The sequence below is a fragment of the Apostichopus japonicus genome, chromosome 17, assembly GCF_037975245.1.
Source record: "Apostichopus japonicus isolate 1M-3 chromosome 17, ASM3797524v1, whole genome shotgun sequence".
Taxonomy (NCBI): Eukaryota; Metazoa; Echinodermata; class Holothuroidea; order Aspidochirotida; family Stichopodidae; genus Apostichopus; species Apostichopus japonicus.
The window spans coordinates 6,667,666-6,689,946 of NC_092577.1; the positions used below are offsets into that span (position 1 = coordinate 6,667,666).

At 36.9% G+C, this 22,281-nt stretch overlaps 1 protein-coding gene across 1 annotated transcript in view; it reads right to left on the reverse strand.

The window, feature by feature from the left end:
- LOC139985115 (NLR family CARD domain-containing protein 4-like) overlaps positions 1-22,281 on the reverse strand; it is a 373,980-nt gene that overhangs the window by 316,238 nt on the left and 35,461 nt on the right. Inside the window, exon 5 of the mRNA XM_071999315.1 lies at positions 5,617-5,825. Coding sequence (XP_071855416.1) covers positions 5,617-5,825 — 209 coding nt within the window. The remainder of the gene's footprint in view (positions 1-5,616; positions 5,826-22,281) is intronic.

The window sequence follows — 22,281 nt, forward strand, 5'->3', positions numbered from 1 at the left end:
CATTTGCAGTGAAGTCTACACTAAGTGTCTGTATACTGGTGACTTAACCTACAAGTAAATAGACCTAAATATATAGATTGTGGTGTGACTAGTGGGGATTTTACAACACTCGTTTTACCTCTTTTTCAGCAATCCGATTTTTGTGGTCATATCATTTAAAATTGTATTATTTTCTGGCAAAATCCATTAAAGATCGACCACACACAGATCTGGCATGGGGCCGATATGAATTAACCGGGCTGGTGGTAGGGGTATAGGGAGGGTGTGAAACCTTGAACCTTTGTGATAGCATATTAATATTTTATTAGGATTGTTATGATTGCTAAGAGTGTGGTAAAATACATAAATGTTGCTAAAGAAGAAAATCGTTATAATACCACCCTCTCCTTCAAGGGCGGCGGAACCGGGGGGCACAGGGGGCACGTGCCCCCCCCCCCACTTTTCCTCAGGTTAAAAATGTGCCCTTTTTCTACATAAAAATTTCTAAATAAATAAAGAGTTTACAAAGCGAAACCCTTGTCGAATGAAATATTTCGGGAAGTTTAAATGTTTACTACCACAGGCGAGGAGCCCATTTTTTTTTTGGGGGGGTGGCTATAACGACATGCCCGAAAAATATTACCAAAGTTTTTCGCGCGCTACGCGCGCGTTCAACACGTTAATATGCATATCATATAGGCATGCGTTGGTTTTTACATCGCATGCCAATAACATACAATCATTTGCCGTGTTATAACCCTTCCAAATTGGTTATAATTATTGGGAAAGTCGTTACAATAATAATGATCATAATAATATCAATTGAACCATTAAAAAACACATAGAAAATTATATTTCTTTCAGTATTTTGACATATTTCATTTGCTTTCATGCATGTATCGATCGCGTGTGCCGGGACTTGGACTTTATAATGATTTTTCAATTTCCCAATTTGCACATTAGATATTGCAGTGCTAGTATGCATTGTTTACTTGAGGGGGGAAGGGGGGTGGCGTTGATGGAGTGATGTGTATACGCAAATAAGATAATACAATAAGAGTTATAAAGGGTACTAAATATCAGGCTGCATCAGTCCAATCGAATTTCTGCAAAGTGCCCTTCGACGTTGGTGCCCCCCCCCCCCCAGATTAAAAGTGCTTCCGCCGCCCTTGCTCTCCTTACAGTATGGCGACTCATCAAGCTAAGCTGTTTTTCAGTCTGTCTCAACTAAACCAAATGCCGAGACATTAATACTAAAACCAGTATGTATTCTGTGAAAATAATATTTGACAGCCCTGCTAATATGTTGTTCATTTCAAAATCTAAGAGAAGGATACTGTGCATATACAAACATATTGTCTGTAAGCTTCCTTACTACAGCAAGTTGAGCTTGGCGAGCATGAAATGAAATTATCTGGATTAAAAGGTAACAGATATATAGTGTATAATATCCAAGTAATATGTTCAAGTCTAGCTCAGTATCATCCTACCTTACACCTGCATTGCACAGCCATATATATATAAAACACCACTCCGGTCATATAAAGAAAATATATAGGTTACATACCTCGTATCTAATTAGCATAATAAACGTATATTTACCAAACTGTTGCAAATTTGTTATAATGTAGAAGCTTTTCTTTACAATCGTTTGTTTTCTGTATCTATTCATTGAGTGGCTGAAAGATGCGCTTAAAAATATTTCATTAATATTTTATATAAAGTAAGGGCCAAAGCGGACATATCAACTCAATGTACACATGTAGGCCATATTCTAGAAATATTGATGAACTTTAAACCATTTATTTTTATCGAACAAACCGTTCTTGTGTCAACCTGTCCGCTGCTACAGCATTGACACTTATTAATTTAAGGTTATTTTATTCATAAAAGGGGTCTCCCTGTTTAGACCCCTCCCAACGGACGCGAGCCATATTTGGACCCCACCCCCCCTTTCAAAGAATACAATGCAAGAAAGGGTAAACACTTTATGGTGCTGGGAAAAGTCATATCAATGCCTAAAAAAAGTTCTCTGACTATTAAGACGAGGACGAAAGACGAGGCTTTCCCCGTCACACCAATTCGGCTGGTCACGTGACTGGTTGAAATATCAATAAAGTCAACTCTAAATAATGTCAAATGTTTTATACAGTGACGGTGTAAGTATCAAACTTGGGAGAAACAACTAATTTCGGTAAGAAGTATATTACATAAGCGTTTTGAATTCGTTTCAATCTTTGTATCTATATCGAGAGAGAACACTGGACATTTAACGAAGAGTACTATTTTAGCATATTTTGTGTGAAGAGTGGAAAGGTCCAGTATGGCCTTTCATCATATTCAGCTGTCACGGTTTCATTTCAATTGGACTTATTGGATCATTATTTGCGGCTTCTTTAAAACCTATTTTTAAATTTATCTCACAAAAATTACATTGTTTTATATTAATTAATGCGCAACATTTATACCTAAACCGAGGGCGATAACGATAATAGCTAAGTGCATTATGTTGATTCCGGGAACTACATTTAATATCGCAGATTTGATTGGATGCTTTCATTTACAGAGTTTTCTACTAAGCTCGCACAATGTGTTTTACTCAAAGTAAATATTCAATACGGTGTTTTATTAATCATCCTATGATTATTGTGTAGCTCATTGTTTGACACGCAAATTATTCTTCTCAATACGAACTTAATTACCCTATTATTTGTGTTCCTGCTAAACAGTCAAACAAATTCAACTGTGAAACACATGATGCTAACGATCCAGCAGTGTCCGTTTATGCAAGGCGTTTAATACCGTAATTTACTAATCTGCAGCTAAACAATGGGAATCATGAAACATATTTTTATTAAATATACATTCACTCCCTACTACCTATAATTAATTGAGAGCTACATAATGTGTTATCTTGTCAGACTCCTACCAACGAGAAAAGCAACTTTAATAAGAAGATGAACTGAACGTAACAAGAATTAATTTGTATTCATAACTTTGTGTTGTCTATAAACCCTCTCTCTTCAAGTTTCCTTCGATTGGTTTGCATGGGAACATGTGGGAATACATTAAACAACCAATGAGAGCAATTTTGCTCATATATAATGGTAAAACTTACATAGAATTGCCAACAATTAAGAACGCAACGTATGCAACAACAATGCGTATGACCTAATAAAAATATGTTATTTGGAGGATTTCCCCAATCGATGATTCGTAGTCACTGCTGTACATCTACTGACCTACTTAATGTCTGTTTCCATGGTTACTTTGACACGTTCACTGACAATGGGCACGTGGTTCGTTTACCTGTTTCTATTCATGATGTTAAACTGGTTCGAGTCATCTATTATTATGCTAATGAGATATTTACGGGAGTTCCAGGTGTGGCATTCTTACTATTGACTTGCTTTAGAACATAAATTGTTTGAATCAATCGTCTGTATAATGTAAGCGCTGCATATATTTGTACAGAAAACTATTGTAGAAGTAGAATATGCCTACTGTGTGTACTAAAACGGTGATGATGTTATCGGGTAAAAACATGGAATGGATTTGATGGGCTCTCTGAAAACATACAAATGAATCTCTCTGAGGGGAGGGCGAAGGGAGGGGCAGTTGCGGGAGCAGGTGTAGGGTGTCTGAAGGGTGGAGGAGGTTAGACTAAACTTACAGACGAGCATACTGAAACACGGGGATTGGGAAAAAGCATTGATAGTCTAGAAAGTGAATAATCATAGATCTGTATTTCATTTTTATTTATAATCCGACCAAGCTCTGCTGCCAACGTATAATACTTTTCATTGATACATTTTCCGTGGTTACAAGTTACTCCTGGAATGCCATTTAGAATTTGACATGCTGATTAATTTTCATTTATATGGTATTTTATTTAAGGTATAACTGAATATATTTTTCCCTGTTTCTTTGGAGTGTCGGGTGAGGCGGGATTGGGCGACTTAAAATTTCTTTCATTATTTTTAGTAACACGTCATACACTGTGGATCATATCAACTGATAACATTAACGTGAATGTGTAAAGATGGAAATGGGAAACTTTTCATGAGGTTGGTCTGAGGAACTGATGAAGGCGAGAGGAGTAGCGATATATTAAACTGAATACATTCGTTGTGTAACCTATTTGACTCATGAATCTTGTCTCAGAAAAATAAATAAATTAATGTATTAGCGAGGTTTACGTCTCTGTCTATAAAACTACAATATATTCTTAGTAGGACTATGTGAAGGAAACAATGGACATGAAGAAACAAAGAAAACACAGGTAATTGATAATGGAGCTGGAGATAATGATAACAAACCGCTCGGTGAAAGGAACAAAGAGGGTGATGATAGGGTTAGGATGGGAGGAGGGTAAAAATACATTGAAAAGGGAAACTGCTAAGAACAAAGAGTGTAATCAATGTTATAGCTGAAGGGGGTAGGTAGGGTAACAATGGATTGGTAAATAGGAGGTATCGGGAATATATTGAGTGAAACCGGTGTTCGAATGGGTTATAATTAAGGGTTGGGGTTGGGGTGAGGGATTCAATTACACTAAATTGTATAGGGCACAGCAGGGACATCATGATCGAATCAAGTATCTCGTAATATTTATACGAGGACTATTAAAATATTAAACCGTTTTTGTTCAAAGTTATCAATTATAAAAAGACGAAGCTCGCAATAACTTTAAATTATTGTTTAAAATTATGAAAAATAATGAGAATAAATATAAATTTAGCTCATTTTTTGTCAAATTGTTTTTCAAACTAAAAAGAAGAAATTGATGTAGTTTTAAATGCATTAAATCTTTCCTCTGCAATTTATGAGATACATATTTGCCTTTAATAATTTTAGGTAGTACAAAATACAATTTAACTTTATAATTAACTCCATTACAATTATTTATTCCCCTTTTTGATAAATTTTATTTATTAACTTATTTTGAATAACTATTTTTTAAACTGCGACAACTAAAACTGTTTTATTGGTTGCTTGTGTGGTATTAATTTCAGTTTTAGCAGAGAGTAGAGTATTATAATCTGATTACATCGGATTTATGTATAGATTCATAGGTTTTTGCTATTTTATTGCCATCATTTTACTTCTTTTATATTTATAACGACTTTCAATCTCTTTCGTTGAAAAACAAAATCTTAAATAGATTGAACATAATTCAAAAACAAATATTTTGGAGGTTTCAGCTTGAAAATTCACATTTATTACTTATAAACTCAAAAACCCTATTTTAAAACTCATTCAAACAACCTTGTCTATATATCTCTTATTTTGTCCTAATAAACATTTCTGTCATTCTAAAACCTATTTCTTATTTAAATTTTAACAATAACTAAACAAAGAATATTTTAAACAACCCCCACCCACCCCACCCCTCTTTTACCAACACTCTCTTAAAATATTACCTATTAATCTATTATATTTTGTTTTATTTATTATAACATCCTACATAATTCCTTTCGCGATGTCCTAATTATTCAAATAAATCCAACTAAACTCAAAAATTACAGCAGACTTTACATTGTCTGTTGTTCGTTTAATATTGATAACTTATATTAATTAAATTAATTCCCTGTTTAACTGTCATGATGATTCTATCATCTACACCGGAATACTTACTCCAGCTTCTTCAAGCTTGTACACTGTGAGGAGTAAGACAAGATGGCCGCCAACTCTTCATTAGTTAGTATCCTGCCTTCGTCACCGATCACCAGCTCCTGGAGAGAACTCAGGATAGAGAGAGAGAGACCAGACTCAAGGATAAGGTTCAGACCAGACTCATCAACTCTAGGAGAGCAGTCTACTAGATACACACAGGAGATAGGAATCTAGAATGAAAGAATATAGTTACTGATAATAGAGTAGATAGAGATAAATAGATTGCATTTGGTTAGGATTAGAATAATTATTATGATATTATAAATAATAAAAATAACAAAATAAAAATAAAGGAGAGTAAAGCGACAAACTAGGACATTTAGGTGGTGTTTATTTGTAAAAAGGAATTTAGTTAAAACGGAAACAAAGGATTCATTTTAAGGGGAGACAAATATTAACAGAAATAATTAGATTTGATTAGAGGAAAATAAAGTGGTAATGTAAGATTAAAGGGTTAGTTTCATTGTTTTACAATTAAATGATTAATTAAAGGTTTTATAGCAAGTAAGGTTTAATAAAGTTAGAATGTGAGGCTACATATTTTAATTTATTAGTTATAATAGGAAACCAATTTCTGTGACGGGTTGAGAATTTTATAAAAAAAATGGGTAATCAAGAATTGAGATTATTCTATCTTTTTTGAAAAAGGTATTGATCACATGTATTTGTGTTTTAATTTAGAACAGAAGAAAACTGTAATTTAAATGACAATATTAGTCACTAATGTGAGAGGAATTATGAAAAGGAAACTTCCAATTTAACTAATACCAGGCTTTTATGAAGTTTAAGGAGATTTGGAAGAATTATATTTAAATCAATAGGTTGTTTCTTATAATTGAAATGCAATTTAAAGAAGCAGATGTAGATGAGTCAAATTCAAGTTTTAAGAGAGAAGGTTGATGAGGTTTAAACTCAAATTTTAATATACAAATTATTTAATAAATTGATCCAAATCCTACTATTCTGCTTGAATTATAATTATTTCCAATTAATACGATTTGTGTAAAAGATGATGTCTATCTGTGTTTAGTTATCAAATTCATTTCTAAGTTACGGTTTGAGTGTGACATAACTTCTAGTGGATTTTTTTTTTAAATGTAACAATTTTCTTTGTTTGCGCATGTAGATATTCCTAAATTGGGTAACGCTTATGATCTTAACTTTATAAACGTTATCATTTCTTCCAATTAAATAGTACCATCCGCTTTTTATATTTGTTTACAAATACTATTGTTATCTTGAACACTTCATATCCTTGAGGGTTTAATTATACTAATTAATTATTACTTTTAAGTCTAATTAGGTTGATTGGATCTTAATGAAATATATTCTGTTACTATGGAGTTTAGAGGGTGTAAATATCGATTTACAAACACGAGAGATAAATCAGTTAATTAAAAGTTTAATAAGAGGATGGCGCCTTTTAAAACGAACGTTAGAGGTACGGCTCTGGCGAACGTTGCAGCAGCGTAAAAGAAGTGGCGCAATTTCAATAAAAAAAAAAAAATAAATATCAAGTAGCCCTAAGTCTGTTGGCTTGGAAATGAATTACGGCTTTTATAATTAAGTGGGCAAAATTAAGACAAAACCAGTTGTGAGTAGAACACCAAGATCTAGTTGCTGCTGGAAAGACATGGACGAAAGATTTCTTTTTAATAACTATTTATTGCATTTTATTATTATTAAACTTAAATTGGAAACCTGTTTTTATAGCGGCTCAAAGCTCTAGGCCCTATACAGTATTTAACAAACCTATATTCCACATAAAGTGTCAGGTGTATTTGCAGGAGTTATGTCATTCAACTAATAATCAGTTATTAAATAACATTATTTTAGTCAGCCTGCTCGGTACAAACTACAGGTTTCTCACAAAATTGGCTCAAATTTCCGACCTGGTAGATTTAGTAAGTTTGGTGATTACACTACTATGTGTGGAATATTATAGATTGACTTGTATTAATGCCTATAAGGCTATGTTATGTACGATTAAAATTGAGTTGAACAATTTTTTTTGTGTGATTTAAGACTTTTGAATGGATAAAAAAGTTTCTACAGTTTGTCTATGGCTACCTTTTCTTAGCTAGTATGAAGTAATTGTTTTCAAAGTAAAGGATAGGCATCAGCTCACCGAGAATGTTAGTCGCAGGTTTTATTCTTTGCTTAATTTAAGATTCCTAAAGAAAACTCAGTGTCTCTATTGTATTTTATTCAATTCCTTTATAGTTTAGATATGCTTTAACATGGACTTATCTGATAATCAGTCAACAACTAGGCTAAGATTTTTATTATTTATCGGTTAGATTGCTAAGCATGTCCTCCCGCTAAAAGTATATGAATTCTAGCTTTTCTCGGGTGATGTTTGAGATTTCTAACATAGCCGAACTTTATAACTAGTCTAGCCTATAGCCTACCTATGTTTGGCCTGACCTTTGTACACATCCTAGCCTATGCCTCTATACCATACCGTCAAATTATCTCACTGATCAATAATTACTGTTTAGCTATTAACAGCGGTTCCTCTCCATTAAATAATCCATCTTAATAACAAGCCAATGGTAACACACAACTCCCACGAATAGTCTACGTACTCTGCAACTCCACTAATATAACACTTAACCATTCATTGTCAGTGTCAGTGATAGATACTATATATGTCAGGTGCGTATCCAGGGGGGGGGGCGTTGGGGCGCGCGCCCCCCGGGTAAGAAAAAGAGAAGAGAAAAAAAGAGAAGAAAAAAGGAAAAAAAGAGGGGAAAATAGAGGAGAAGGAGAGGAAGGAAGGGAAAAGAAAAAGAAGAAAGAGAGAAAAAGGAGAAAAAGAGGGAGTAAAAGCAAAACGCGAAGACACCGGGAAGAGAAATAGGAACAGTGACAGCATTAGAGCGCTGAAGGGTAGCCAGTGACGGATCAATGATTTCGTAAAAGTGTGACTCACCTTACCCCTTACACCGACAACTCCATTTTTTGACGTTTCCATTTTCCTCTCTCACTAATGATATATATATATACTATATATGGTCTATCATAACGCGTGTGTAGAATTGTGCTATGAAACCAACTGTGGCTGGTCTCGAACTCGATCGTGTCGTCGGGGAACATGACGCATTTTGGGATGGGGCGACCGCCCGCCCCCCCCCCCATTCAGCATTTTTTAAATGATATCGCTAAGTAATTTCAAAATAGAAAGTGCTTAGAGGCAACTTACAAGGCCTGGGAAGTGTCATTTCCAGCGATCTGGGAGACCGTTTCGGCCACAATTTGCTTGTACGCTTCGCGCTAACAAATGGTCCTGGGTAGTGCAATTTCCAGCGACCTGGGAGGCATTTTCGGCCAAAATTTTCATGTACGCTTCGCGCCAACCTATGGTGGCGCTACGCTTAGATAATTTGCCTACAGGCTTCGCCCCTCCCTTGGCAAATTCCTCGCTACGCGCCTGTTCGAATTTGTAACGCAAACAGCAGATATCACATCATATCAGTGAGCATGAAAATGGCGTTCCAGGATGAAAAGCCTCAAAACTGTCCGACTTGCCTGAAAAAATAACCAAAACTTTTTAAAACTTGTTCAACGTGTTCATGTCAATATCATATAAGCAAGCATCGATTATTACATCGCATGCCATCATGTACCGTACGGTACGTTAAAATTGCGCAGTATACCGCGGGATGCTAATGTAAACAACGACATGTCTCATGTAGATGTATAAAAAGCATGGAGGTCCAATTATGTCAAAACTCTCTTTTACATTAGTAATGGCGAATTAGGGCCTGCACCCCCGCCGCGCAGTGGCGGAGCGTCCATATGGTCAGGGGGGCGGATGCCCCCCCCCCCCCCTGACGGACTCAAATGGACTGCTGGCGCCTTTTTCAGCTCTTTACCACTTTTTAATTATTCTATATTATTGAATTTTTTATTGCGCTCTCATTTACTTATTGACATTTGTCACATTTTGTTGGTGTAATTTGGCGATGACACCTTACTCTTCGTTTATCTGCAAATTAGCCAGGCCCGGAAAGGGTCATTTCCTGCGATCTAGGGAGTATCTTTACTCAAAAATTGTCTGTACGCTACGCGCCAACCAGTGGTGGCGCTCCGCTTAGATAGTGTCGAAAGCGCCCCTTCAGACCATTCTCGCCACTCCTGACCAATACCCCTAGCTCCGCCAATGCCGCCGCGCCTCCTACGCCTATGTGTGTAGTGTTTGGTTTCGGAAATATCTGCTATTTTTTCATTTCCTTCAACCAAGTTTTAAAATAGCCGTTATAACAGGTTTTAATATTTGTACACCAATAAATTAACTGTGTCTGAATTTTCGAAAATTTCTGACCAACATTCTACATCACAGTTCCCTCTTCTCGTGCAATTTTGACCGGTCTGTTAGGGGTTGAAGGAAGTTTTTTTCTATATTGGTTGTCCATAGATGAAATTTGTACAAGATTATGGGTATGTTTTGAAATGAGTTTATTCACGAGAAATGTGAATTTTCAAATTCTGAACAAATATGGGGCTTAAAACCTTGAAAAGTGGGGCTGACGGGTATTGTGGGCCGCGACGTAGAATCACCTACAAAAGCAAAGACCCACAGGAGATGCGATCAGGTCGAACATGATGTGTGCCGGGTTGACAATCTTCAAAAAGGTTATGGATGGAAAAAAAAACTATTAGGAAATACTTGGTTCTCAGGCAAAAAGTGTACATCTGGTTGGTCATTTCAAGCCCGAGAAGTGCCGTTTTCGGTGATCTGGGGGGTTTCAAAACAAGAAATTTTCTTGTACGCTGCTCGCCAACCGATGGTGGCGCTCCGCTTAGATAGTAATTCGCGCCCCCGGGTTTGAAAATCCTGGATACGCGCCTGTATGTAAACAGGTATTCAATAGCGCGAGTCACCGATATTCATATACAGGTGTTTCGTAGCTTTTCGCGGGTGATGTTTGAGATTTATAACAGACATGTTGGCGCCAATAGAAGTAAATTTACGTAACGGTATACATGCCCGGTGGAAACAGACAGTTTAACAACTGACGTCAATTGGATATGTAGTAAGGAAGGGGTCGAGGAAGTAAATAATACAAAACAACCTCTATGAAGTAGATGAAGCTGTCATTGACATTGTCCATTAGCGGTAGGGGGTAAGTCCGCCCCCTACAAAACACCAACGGTTACAATGTGGGCCATAAACATTTTATTTACACATTCCCCCACTCTAATATCTGCTAGTGGATGCATAAACAAACTGTAGCGAAAATTTATATTCACTATGTTTGTTTATTATTTCTATGTTTTTATCTTTATCTATACCGGAATAAGCCGGTGAACTTCTTAGGCAAAGTTTATTGACCCCAGTCCATTTGCATATACTCGTGCGAGAGGCTTCTAGCCAATCACTGAACAGCTGATTGCATCACCCGTTGCTTCCTGTGTATTGTTATAACGGAAATTCCATGGAAAATTACCGTACATACCTGTATTGATTTTACACATGTGTTAGGGAGTCGAACGAAAGAACGCAAGCGGTTAAGACGTATACATGTAAGTTGTCGGAATTATAGGTAAATTGGGCCTTATAAGTTTAATTACTTGATCAAGGACACGTTTAGCTGTAAAATTAATGACCTATTGCTTACAAATTGTTGCAATGATCCGTAAATTAGTTTGGGACACGAAACGGTTGTGTTATTTAGAGTAAACTTAGTTTGAGAATTTAACGAAGGGCTAGGTTCGATAGGCTGGTTAATATACTGCAACGTTAGGTACTGTGTTCGAAGCAGCGCTTTGTCGTAACGTAGCGAGCTAAGAAATGTGTTATTAAGTAATTATTTGTGTATCAAGTAATTTGGGTCAGAATATATGTAGGGACCAAAGTGTTAATTAAGAAAATAAGGAACGATATGTTGACCCGTTATTGTGTTATAGGCCACTGAGAGTCACGTAGCCATTGAACGCAAGTGGGGTATATAGTAAACAAGTTCATGATGATACATGTTGGTTGTCAATTATAAAACGATCGTTAGCCATGATTTGGTAGTTATTTGTCTGTTAGATTTTGGGAAAGACTGTTAATTTACGATCTAGCGAACGTGGAATACTTTTAATCAAATTCCTTACATTATATACCACGTGAACGGTTGTCTCTCTCGCGATTGATTTACTCGCCAAATACCTTCTCAATAGTTAGCCAGCCATATACTCAAAATATATTTTTCTCATCGTGTACCTACTCATGAGTAATCTACTCGCTGGTCCCCTGCTCATTAGTTATCTACTCCCGAGACATCTACTCGTGAGAGAACTACTCAATTATATTTTCTCATCGTTTACCTACTCATGAGAAATCTACTCACTGGTCATCTACTCGTGAGATAACTACTCAAATATATTTTCTCATCGTTTACCTACTCATGAGAAATCTACTCGCTGGTCCTCTACTCAAATTAGTGAGAGAACTACTCAAATTATATTTTCTCACTTATGAGAAATCTACTCCTGAGACGTTTGCTCAGTTGTCTTCTCAATGTTTAGCTGCATACTAGAAACCTGCTCATAGGATACTTTCTCAAGAGCAACTGTGGTATATGAACTGGGGAGAACACTGCTTATTGTTATCTAGTATACTCTACTTACTCGCGAGTAGCTGTGCTGGTGAGACACTTTCTCAGATACCAGTGAATGTATTTACTCAGGTATACGTTATTATTACATGCTCATCATAGGTCATTGCTAGGTTTCCAGGCTCAGTGTTACTCTTGAGCAGTTACTCAAGGTTGAAACCGTTTTATACACTGAGACACTGTAAATCCGTCTTGCTGTTCTTCGACTCACCAATTAAGAATAATCATCTGTACAAATTTGAGAAATAAAGTGATTTTCAAGAAACAACACAGAAAGTTCTCTTCATCATTTTGGTTGACTGTGCTTGTATACAGTGGACCGATGTCAACGTTACAAAACTATAAACACAAACGTTTGAATACCGTCTGTTTCAAATGATTTGAACAAGTACATGTTTAATGAATATTAAAACCTACATGGAATAACAATAAAAAAGAACACACTTGTTCAGTCATACACATCTTGCAGACACATCGTGCAGACAAAACGTGTCTGTGTCAAATTACATATTTGTTTACAAATAAACAATTGATCCTCATCATGAAATTATTAGAATAAATGTAACTACACAACTCTTTTCATCCCCTCCTCTCCCCAACCATCTTTGTAAAGAATTCCATTTCATATCAGTGCTGGATTATTCAGCTGAATCTTTGCAACGACAAAGAGAGTGTCAGGCAATCATACGATGTTTGTCTTTTCACGTACCTCATAATTGCTCAAATCAAAATACTATGTCGACATTCACCAATAATGTTAGTAGTCAATTCATGTAGCCCCCACCCCCCTCCCCTTTCCCCCCATTTTACTTAGTACCATCCTCATCAAGAAAAGTTTATTTTTTGAGATAATAGTTGAAATTTATATGAGAAAAAAAATTGATTTCGAGAAATGTAATGGCAATTTCGAGAGCAACGTACAAGTTTTAGATAAAACGCTAGTATTTTTAGATGATAAGTCGACATTTTGATCTAAAAACTTTCGAGTAAAAAGGCGAAAGTTTAAAACAAAAATAGTTCGACATTTTACATGAAGGGAATTAAAGAAGAGGTTGAAATAAATCGAAGACATTTTGAGATAAATTAGTTTAATGTTAAGAATCTCGGGTTAAATTACAGATGGCAATTTTAAGACAAACTTGATTTTCAAGAATAGAAAAGAATATGAAAATTTTGAAAATTTTCAGTGTTCCATGTGGGTCGCAGTAATGACAAAATGTGTATTGTTTGCTTAATTGGGAAGCCTATCCCGACTCCCTCCCAACCCATTCATATTTTGATACCTTCCTTCGCCAATCAAGTGATTTGTCACATGTCTACATATAGATATACGGAAAGGTGTGGAACATATATAGAGGAGGTACATCTTGTGGCTAATTTGTGTATATTTCTGATTAAGTGCATGTGCATTCATTGAGGGGCTGTATCGGTAAGTTTGCCTCTCCAATCCTGTAAACGGATCGACTCTCCTGTATGGTTTAGTACCCAGTAACGTGGGTTCACATTCCAACGTTCTCACGATCGATTTAGGAAGGGGAATGAACCTTTATGGTCACACTATAGGTGGCGAAAATTATGATGGTGTTGCTGTGGAGTAGTTGAATGCAATTCCATCCGACTGACAACAATTCTGGGCCTGGTTAGACTATAATTTATGTCTAAACTTAAGGTTGTGCTAAAGAATATAAGTGTGAAGTTTAAAGGCACATTGTACTGACCGATGTTAAAATCACTATTGTATAATTGCATGAAAAATCAGAAAATACAGTCTTGCTCTAGTCCAGTTACTCGGTAAATAACCGTTGGGTGGATATGTTGCCAGTCCAGTTATTATTCCTATACACAATAATGCCTGACAAAGAGGTACACATTATATCATGTTTCCTACATGAAGCCATGTACCACATGTATAGGTTGTCTACTATACTTGAAATCGGTTCGCAGGACTAGGAGAATAAGACCCCTTCTCAACCCCATTGTTAATATAGGATTTCAACTGGGGGGGGGGGGGGAGCAGATCCCAACTGACTTAGGTAGAGCCTACACTATTATGGAAAGGCCAGAGTGGAAAGAAGAATTTAAAAACGGAGGAGGTGTGGTCGTTGGCTTGTTGAAGGCAAACCTCAGTAGCCCCGTCCCCTGAATTCTTTTCGAAAATTGCTGTTAACTGGTGAACTCCGAGGCATAATTAGACTACCAATTTAGGTCTAAAATTTGGCTCCATGCACCATGCAGTTTTGCCTATGAACAATGTTTTTGAAAAAAACGTAAGGGGCGGGGAGGGTTGTGCACCCGTAGAAGTGGCATTCTTCTCAGCTGAATGGAACATTGCCTCCCACCTTCCCTTCTATCCAAGTGTATAATTTGGATTTTTTTTCATTAATGTTGAAATACCAAAATACTTTCATGTCGTAATTTCAAAAGTTTTTAGAAATTATAAATAATTGACTTCTTTCCAAGCTTGTAGTAAAACAATATCCTGAAAATGCTAAGTATCTTGCTGTCTTGATGACACTTGTAGTGACGCAATACTATCACGATAGATTTCGCTAGTCGATAGTACGCCTTTTTCTTTGGAACTTACACTAGCCTCTTATCTTTGCTTTACTGGAAAGACACGACCATCATAGTAAAAATATGTTGTGAATTGTCAAGAGGCCGTCTAAATTGTCATTTGTTGAGTTGCAGTGTAATAACTTATAAGTATTTGTTATCTTTTCCATAAAACCTATAAGGCCTAAACATTTTCAAGCTGCTGCACAGGATTCTATTAACTCATCATTACCAGAAAATTGTCGAGATGCAAATGATAAATTTAAATTGTGCAGCATATCGTTTAAGTCCTCACATTTAGATCTAACGAATTTGCCATTTTGTTGTAAATTGCTATTTATCTGAAAAAGAGGGGAATTTCCCTCGTGGCCAATGGAAACAAGTCTCATTTTCAAAATCTAAACAACCCACGACACAGGGTAAAGCAGTGTTTCAAGAACGGTTGTACTGTATGCTTGTACTACCCTGTTTGTTTTGTGTGATTCCTCGAAGCAACAGTATTGGCTTACTAAATGTTAAGATATTGCAATATATTCCAGATGGTGAATATACTGACAGAAACAGGACTAGAATATTGCAATTGTCAAAGAAGAAATCCCACGTATGTCTTTTGTTCCTTTCAATTTTAATATTGTGTTAAGCTATGTACTGTACCCACAACTTTTATACAAGGACAGGGACATCATAACGTTGAAGTTATGGCTTAGGTCTTCTCTAGTCATATTTAAAGTGCAGCCTAACTTATGCCTACTAGTTCAATGGTTCTAGTTATAATATTCAATACTGGCGCAATGCCAGCATAAAGCGTGACCTAGGCTCAGCACAATGTAGGAATTGCTGATATATGGTGATGCTAGTCTGTTACAGTGTTTATTTATTTATTTGTTTGCCACAAAAGTACAAAGTGGAGGAAGTCTTCCATAAAGCTTAAAAGCTTAACAATGTGGGTTACAAGTTGAATGGGAGGTTTTCCTCCCTCAGAATACTTGGATCATATTAGTTTATTGAAGTAGTGTTCTACACTTGCGAGATCATCCAACTGTCCGAAAGGTTTTAGTTAAATTTAGTCATAAACAGCAACTCTTAAAGTACTCTGGAGTTGTTTCCTCTCCTGGGAATTGTGGATTTAAGTGCTGACCTGCCATTGAGTAAGGTCAAATGAACTGCAAGGTTTTCCAGAGATTGAGATTCAATATTCCATATCATATACAAGCATTATTGTTGTTTGTGTCACCCAAAATACTCAGAAGGGGCTATAGCACCCCTCTCAAAATACTGCAGTGCTTAACAAGTTAACACTACCCTTACTGATCCAAGACAACCCATTATTGGAACATATCCATAATTTCCGGGATTTGTGCTGATAATGCTCATTTCCTATCAATTGACGTATCTTTAGCTTCAATATCACTTTTACATTATTACTTACTAAAAGTGTAGGGGTCTTTTACAGCTAACATGTGAAGTTGATTGTCCACAAAGACTGCTGTAGTGTCACTGTGCTATCTGAATGCAAAATTTTCTAAGAACTTTCAAACACCTGCAGAAACCAAACACTGTAATACTGCATAATCACTAAATTAAAAAGATCAATCATTGGATCAAAGTGGAACTGCTACCATGGGTTTTTCTTTGTTGTGAGTATCCTTTTGTTTCTGAAGTCGTCTGAAATTTCTGAACAACTAATTTGATTTCATGTTAGTGTTTCACTTTTGATTAAGAAGTCACTGAAGTTCTAACGGCTCCATGATGTAATCATTTAACCGTAGGAAGAAACCCTCTAGTGAATATGAAGACGCAGACCGTACTGGGTAGAGGAGAGCAGGACCTACAGTATGCACCTATCAAGCTTCTTTTGGTATCCTACACTTCTTGATGCACAGAGTTTCATAGGAATGGTAAGAATGAAGTAAATCTGGTTTGTTGTGACTTGATTCACCAAACTGCTGGCTAGCAGGTTCCCGGACAATTCCCCCCTGGACGATTTCCCCCCGGACGATTACCCCCCGGACGATTCCCCCTCGGACAATTGCCCCCCGGACAATTCCCAACCCTGACAATTGCCCCCCCGGACAATTCCCACCCGGACAATTGCCAACCCTGACAATTGCCCCCCGGACAATTCCCACTCCGGACAATTCCCACCCATGACAATTGCCCCCCGGACAATTTCCCCCCGGACAATTTCCCCCCGGACAATTTCCCCCGGACAATCCCCTTCCTCGGAAATTTCGACGATTGATTGACAGCCGATGTAGGCGGGGTTAAGGCTATTTATTATTCCAGTAAAAATGAGGGTGTGCAACAAGAGATTTCAGTTTTGGTTTCGATGACAATCGTAACCTATGCATTCATGCGGGCGGAGAGTGTGTATGCGCGTATGCGTGTGTGTTGGGGGGGGGGGGTGTAACGCCTCGCTTGTAAATACGATATCTCAGGAAGTGAAGCTTTGACCAATCTAATATTGGTGTATATGAGAAACACATTGGGTAGAAGAACCCTTTTGTTTTGTGGGTAGGTCAAAGATCATTTTGAGTCACAGGGGCCAAATAGTAAAAACCTTGTAAAGACGATATCTCAAGGATGTAAGCTTAAACCAATATCATATTTAAGTTCGTAAGAAGGGGACCACATTTAGGAGCAAAAGCCTCTAGTTTAATGTGGAGGTCAAAGGTCATTTGGGTTCACCAGGGGTCAAATAGTGTAAACCTTGTAAACACGATATCTCAAGTATTTAGTATGTAGTTGTTACACGTTCAGTACAATATTTTATTGAGATCAAAGGTCATTTTGAGTCGCCAGACGCCAAGTTGTGGAAACCTTGTTTATAAGCTACAGTATCTCCCACCGACCAGCCTATCAGATAACATGTGCGTTACGCCTCGTACGAATAGGGGGCTATTGGCATTGTAAATGAGCTTATGGGCATCCGTAGAATCTAAAACTCAAAAACTGTAAACTCCAACATACTTGCATTTGCTTAAACCTGCCGCTTGGAAGCCTTACTTTGCGTGCAAAAGGTGTACCATTACTTTAAATAATTCAGACAACAGAGGATAGTTGTAGCCTTCCTGGATTACAAGCTGGGATAGGGGACCAAATGGAATATTTTTGCCACTGACTTGAGACTTGAGTTGAGCCCACTCTTTTTGAATTTCCTCCTTTATTTCTTCAAGCCATCTGGGTTGTTCTGATCATTTAGCAGCAAAGTACTACAATGATCAGCCACCCTCCCAATTTCTTCAACACCCCCGATGAATTCAAAGTTTCGTCTTTTATTACTGGCCATAATAAGGGTCAACAATTTGGTAACAGAACTGAAAGTTTGTGGACAAAAGCCGAAGCTATGCCTCATATTACTTGTGAATTAGGATACAATGTTTTATTGACATGTCAGGTAGGCCTTTCTATTCTGTGCAAAAAAAAAAATTCTGTAAGAAATATATATATGCTGAACAAAGTACGGAGCTCTGTAAGTGCCAACTGAGATGTTGGTGTTTCAGTAACTTCAGTGAACAGCTTATTCATTATATTGGCAATAAGTGTGCAAGTACAATGCACTTTCTTGCTCAGAACCGAAATGCAGTTCAAAGTTAGTGGTTTTGCGACATCACATTGCATATGATATTACGACGATACGATCGACAGCATAGCCTACTGTATCTAGCCGGCTTAACAGTCCCATTAACATATCATATAACCAGGGAGCTGTTAGAGTAGCAGCTCCCTGGTATAACATAGGTAACATATACGTATAGCAGCAGTACTGCAATCATGGCGTCCAGATATAGCGCGTTAGTAGGATAGTTGGTAGTGTGATGTTAACGTTAGACTACTCTAAACAGCATACTTATTACTTACACTAGGCTAAGACTTAGCATATATTCCGCTATTTGCTCTTCTCTAACCACAGTCTTTCAATAATTTGTTGCACTTCTGCAAGGACTCTATACATCAACAGAAAGAAAGTGGATGTGAAGAAAACAGCAATATGATGAATAAGCTGGTCACTGAAGTTACTGAACATCAAAACATCTCAGTTGGCACTTACAGAGCACCGTACTTTGTTTAGCATATATATTTTTCTTACAGAATATATTTTTTTGCACAGAATAGAACTTTGTTATTAGAGAATATATATTATTTCCTACAAAGAATAAACATTTATTTTTGTACAGACAAAAACTTTTTCTATAGAATATATATATTTTCTGTCACAGAATTTATATATTTTGTTAGAGAAAAATATTTTTCGGTCAGAGAATTGACATACTTTTTGAAAAGGATATATATATTTCTTTAGAGAATACCTTTTTTTTTTCTCTTAGAGAATAAATATATTCTTGGCAGAGAAAAAATATTTTTTGTGTTAGAGAATATATATTTTTGACAGAATATTTACTATAAGAGAATATATATTTTTGCACAGAATACATATTTGTTATTAAGAAAATACTTTCTGTACGCCTGGAGAATATATAAATATATACTTTAAGGGAATAAATATAATTTTCAGGGAATATATATGTGTAAACAAATATGTCTAAAATGTATTTTTGAAGTTAACCATGTATGTATTTCGCAAGTGCAGCATATATATATTTGTACGTATATATTCCGCTTTCTCGCGCCATAGCAATTGTCCGGGGGAAATTGTCCGGGGGGGAGGGGATAGTCCGGAGGGAAATTGTCCGGGAGGGTTATTGACCGGGGGGTAATTGTCCGGGGGGAAGTCGTCCGGGATGGGAATTGTCCGGGAGGGAATTGTCTGGGGTGGGAACTGTCCGGGGTGGGAATTGTCTGGGTGGGAATTGTCCGGGGGGGTTATTGACCGGGGGGTAATTGTCCGGGGGGAAGTCGTCCGGGATGGGAATTGTCCGGGGGGGGGGGAATTGTCTGGGGTGGGAACTGTCCGGGTGGGAATTGTCTGGGTGGGAATTGTCCGGGGGGTAATTGTCCAGGGGGGAGTTGTCTGGGGGGTAATTGTCCGGGGGGTAATTGTCCAGGGGGGAGTTGTCCGGTCACCGGCTAGCAAGCATGGTTAAGGAAGTTAAATTTCTCTGCCAGTCTCTGTCAATATCATGTCATTATAACATTTCTTCCTTGCATACAGTATTTGAGAGCTAAATACTGTTTAAAATAAACACATTTAGGGGTAGGTCCAAGCTATTGTATCCCTAGAAGCCAAATTTCAAACTTGACTGAAGCACCCTAAATGTGGTGTCGTGTAAAAGCTGAATTATTGAAGTTTCAGATTTTCATAATTTTTTTTAATTGTTTTGCCTATTCGAACAATTACAGCCGGCTAATTTGCATGAATTCAAATTGCAGTGTGACGTACGGGACATTTGGAATCCTATTTCCCTGCCAGCAATATGAACTTATTGAATATAAGTTATGTGGGACATGATACACCCTTCCTTCCAATTATTTTGACATATTATGTTTGGAGGTTCATCAATTAAATATGCTAATTAGCTAGTGTCCAAATACTGATGTCCCGTACGTCATAATTTTCAGCTCTTTTTTTCAAGTTTTGATATGGACGAACAATTTTTTTTGGTGATATTCTGTAAAGTTCTAATTAAGAACATTGTTCAACAAAATCCATCCCCAAAAAGTTAAAATAATATTCACAGCAAATCTAATTATCCAAATTAAAAATGTGACGTACAGGACAAAATGTGACGTATGGGACATAGTGTGGGGGAAAACCTGTATTTATACATAATAAACATGCATGGGCTCCAATGGGGACCTCTACTGGAAACCTTCCAATGCTTACAAATTTATTTTGTTGAAATATGGTAGTTGCAACTTATAATCCCGGCATGCCTGAAGAGCACATCATGGCTTCTAATAAACTATTGACCAATGACCACCAACAGCCCAGGTGTTGTTCAAAAAACTATCGAGAAGTCAATTGCATGTGTGCGTGGGATACAGAATCATCTACAATGCTATTCAACATTGACATTGAATGAGGACGACTTCAAGAATGTTGAGTTTGCATTTCAACATTTCGTAGGCCTATTGTGAAGTGTGACTATGATTACTGTGCCACAATGTTCTTGTGTCCTGAACTTAGATAGAAGACATTGAGATTTTTAGTTTACAAGTGTAGACTTTTGTTGCCCAATTTTTGCAGAGGACAATCACTCATGAGTTTGTTCAATAATCAGTATTAGGTCTATAGAGTTTTCTTTGTTGTACTAGTTTCATAGATGGACATTATGTGGACGATACATGGACATTTTGGTATGTTTTGAATGGGATGGATCATATTTCAACTTGAGGGTCAATAGTGGGGAGTATGATACAGTGTTGTACAGTATATACCGAAACAGTTTTGTTTCAAAACTTTGCATCTTGAATCATTTGTGCTCTAACAAAGCTAGAATTGATGTTATGAGTATAGTCAAGTGGGGTAAAAAAAAACAATTTTGGTCTGGTAACCAGTATTAGGTCTATAGAGTTTTCTTTGTTGTACTAGTTCATAGATGGACATTATGTGGACGTTACTGTGGACATTTTGATATGTTTTGAATGGGATGGATCATATTTCAACTTGAGGGTCAATAGTGGGGAGTATGATACGGTGTTGTAGAGTATGTACCGAAACAGGTTTGTATCAAAACTTTGCATCTTGAATCATATGTGCTCTAACAAAGCTAGAATTGATATTATGAGTATTTGGTCTGGTAACCAGTATTAGGTCTATAGAGTTTCTTTGTTGTACTAGTTTCATAGATGGACATTATGTGGACGTTACTGTGGACATTTTGGTATGTTTTGAATGGGATGGATCATATTTCAACTTGAGGGTCAATAGTGGGGAGTATGATACAGTGTTGTACAGTATATATACCAAATCAGTTTTGTTTCAAAACTTTGCATCTTGGATCATTTGTGGTCTAACAAAGCTAAAATTGATGTTATGAGTATTTGATGAATGTGTAGAGTAGATTTATACTTTACGCATTCCATGTTTTATGTAGTGGAATGATCTCACAAGTACAGTCACTGCTCTTTTCGATCCCCGAAAGAAGGAAATATGGCATGAAATTATCTATGACATTGTTTTGCCATATCCAAATTAATGTTTTTTATGTAGAAATCAGCTTGTTATGGTATATTCAGGAATAAAAATATGAGTTTTCATAGTCAATTTTTATTTGGACAAATTGTCCCGTACGTCACATGTCCCGTACGTCACAGGACAATTTTCATTTGTGTAATCACTGAACTGGAATGGCTTCATATTTTTTTCTAATATGTCTCAGCTTAGTCCTTGGAAGGTTAGGCTATTCACTAGTTATAACAGCTTGATCACTGCCCTCCTAATCTCAGAGGGATTTCAGCTTTGCTCTTTAGTAAAAAAAAACACAAAATTCTCTGGTCCTGTACGTCACACTGTACATTAATTAAGATGGGACCTAATTAAAGCAAGTGTAGGAAATCGTCA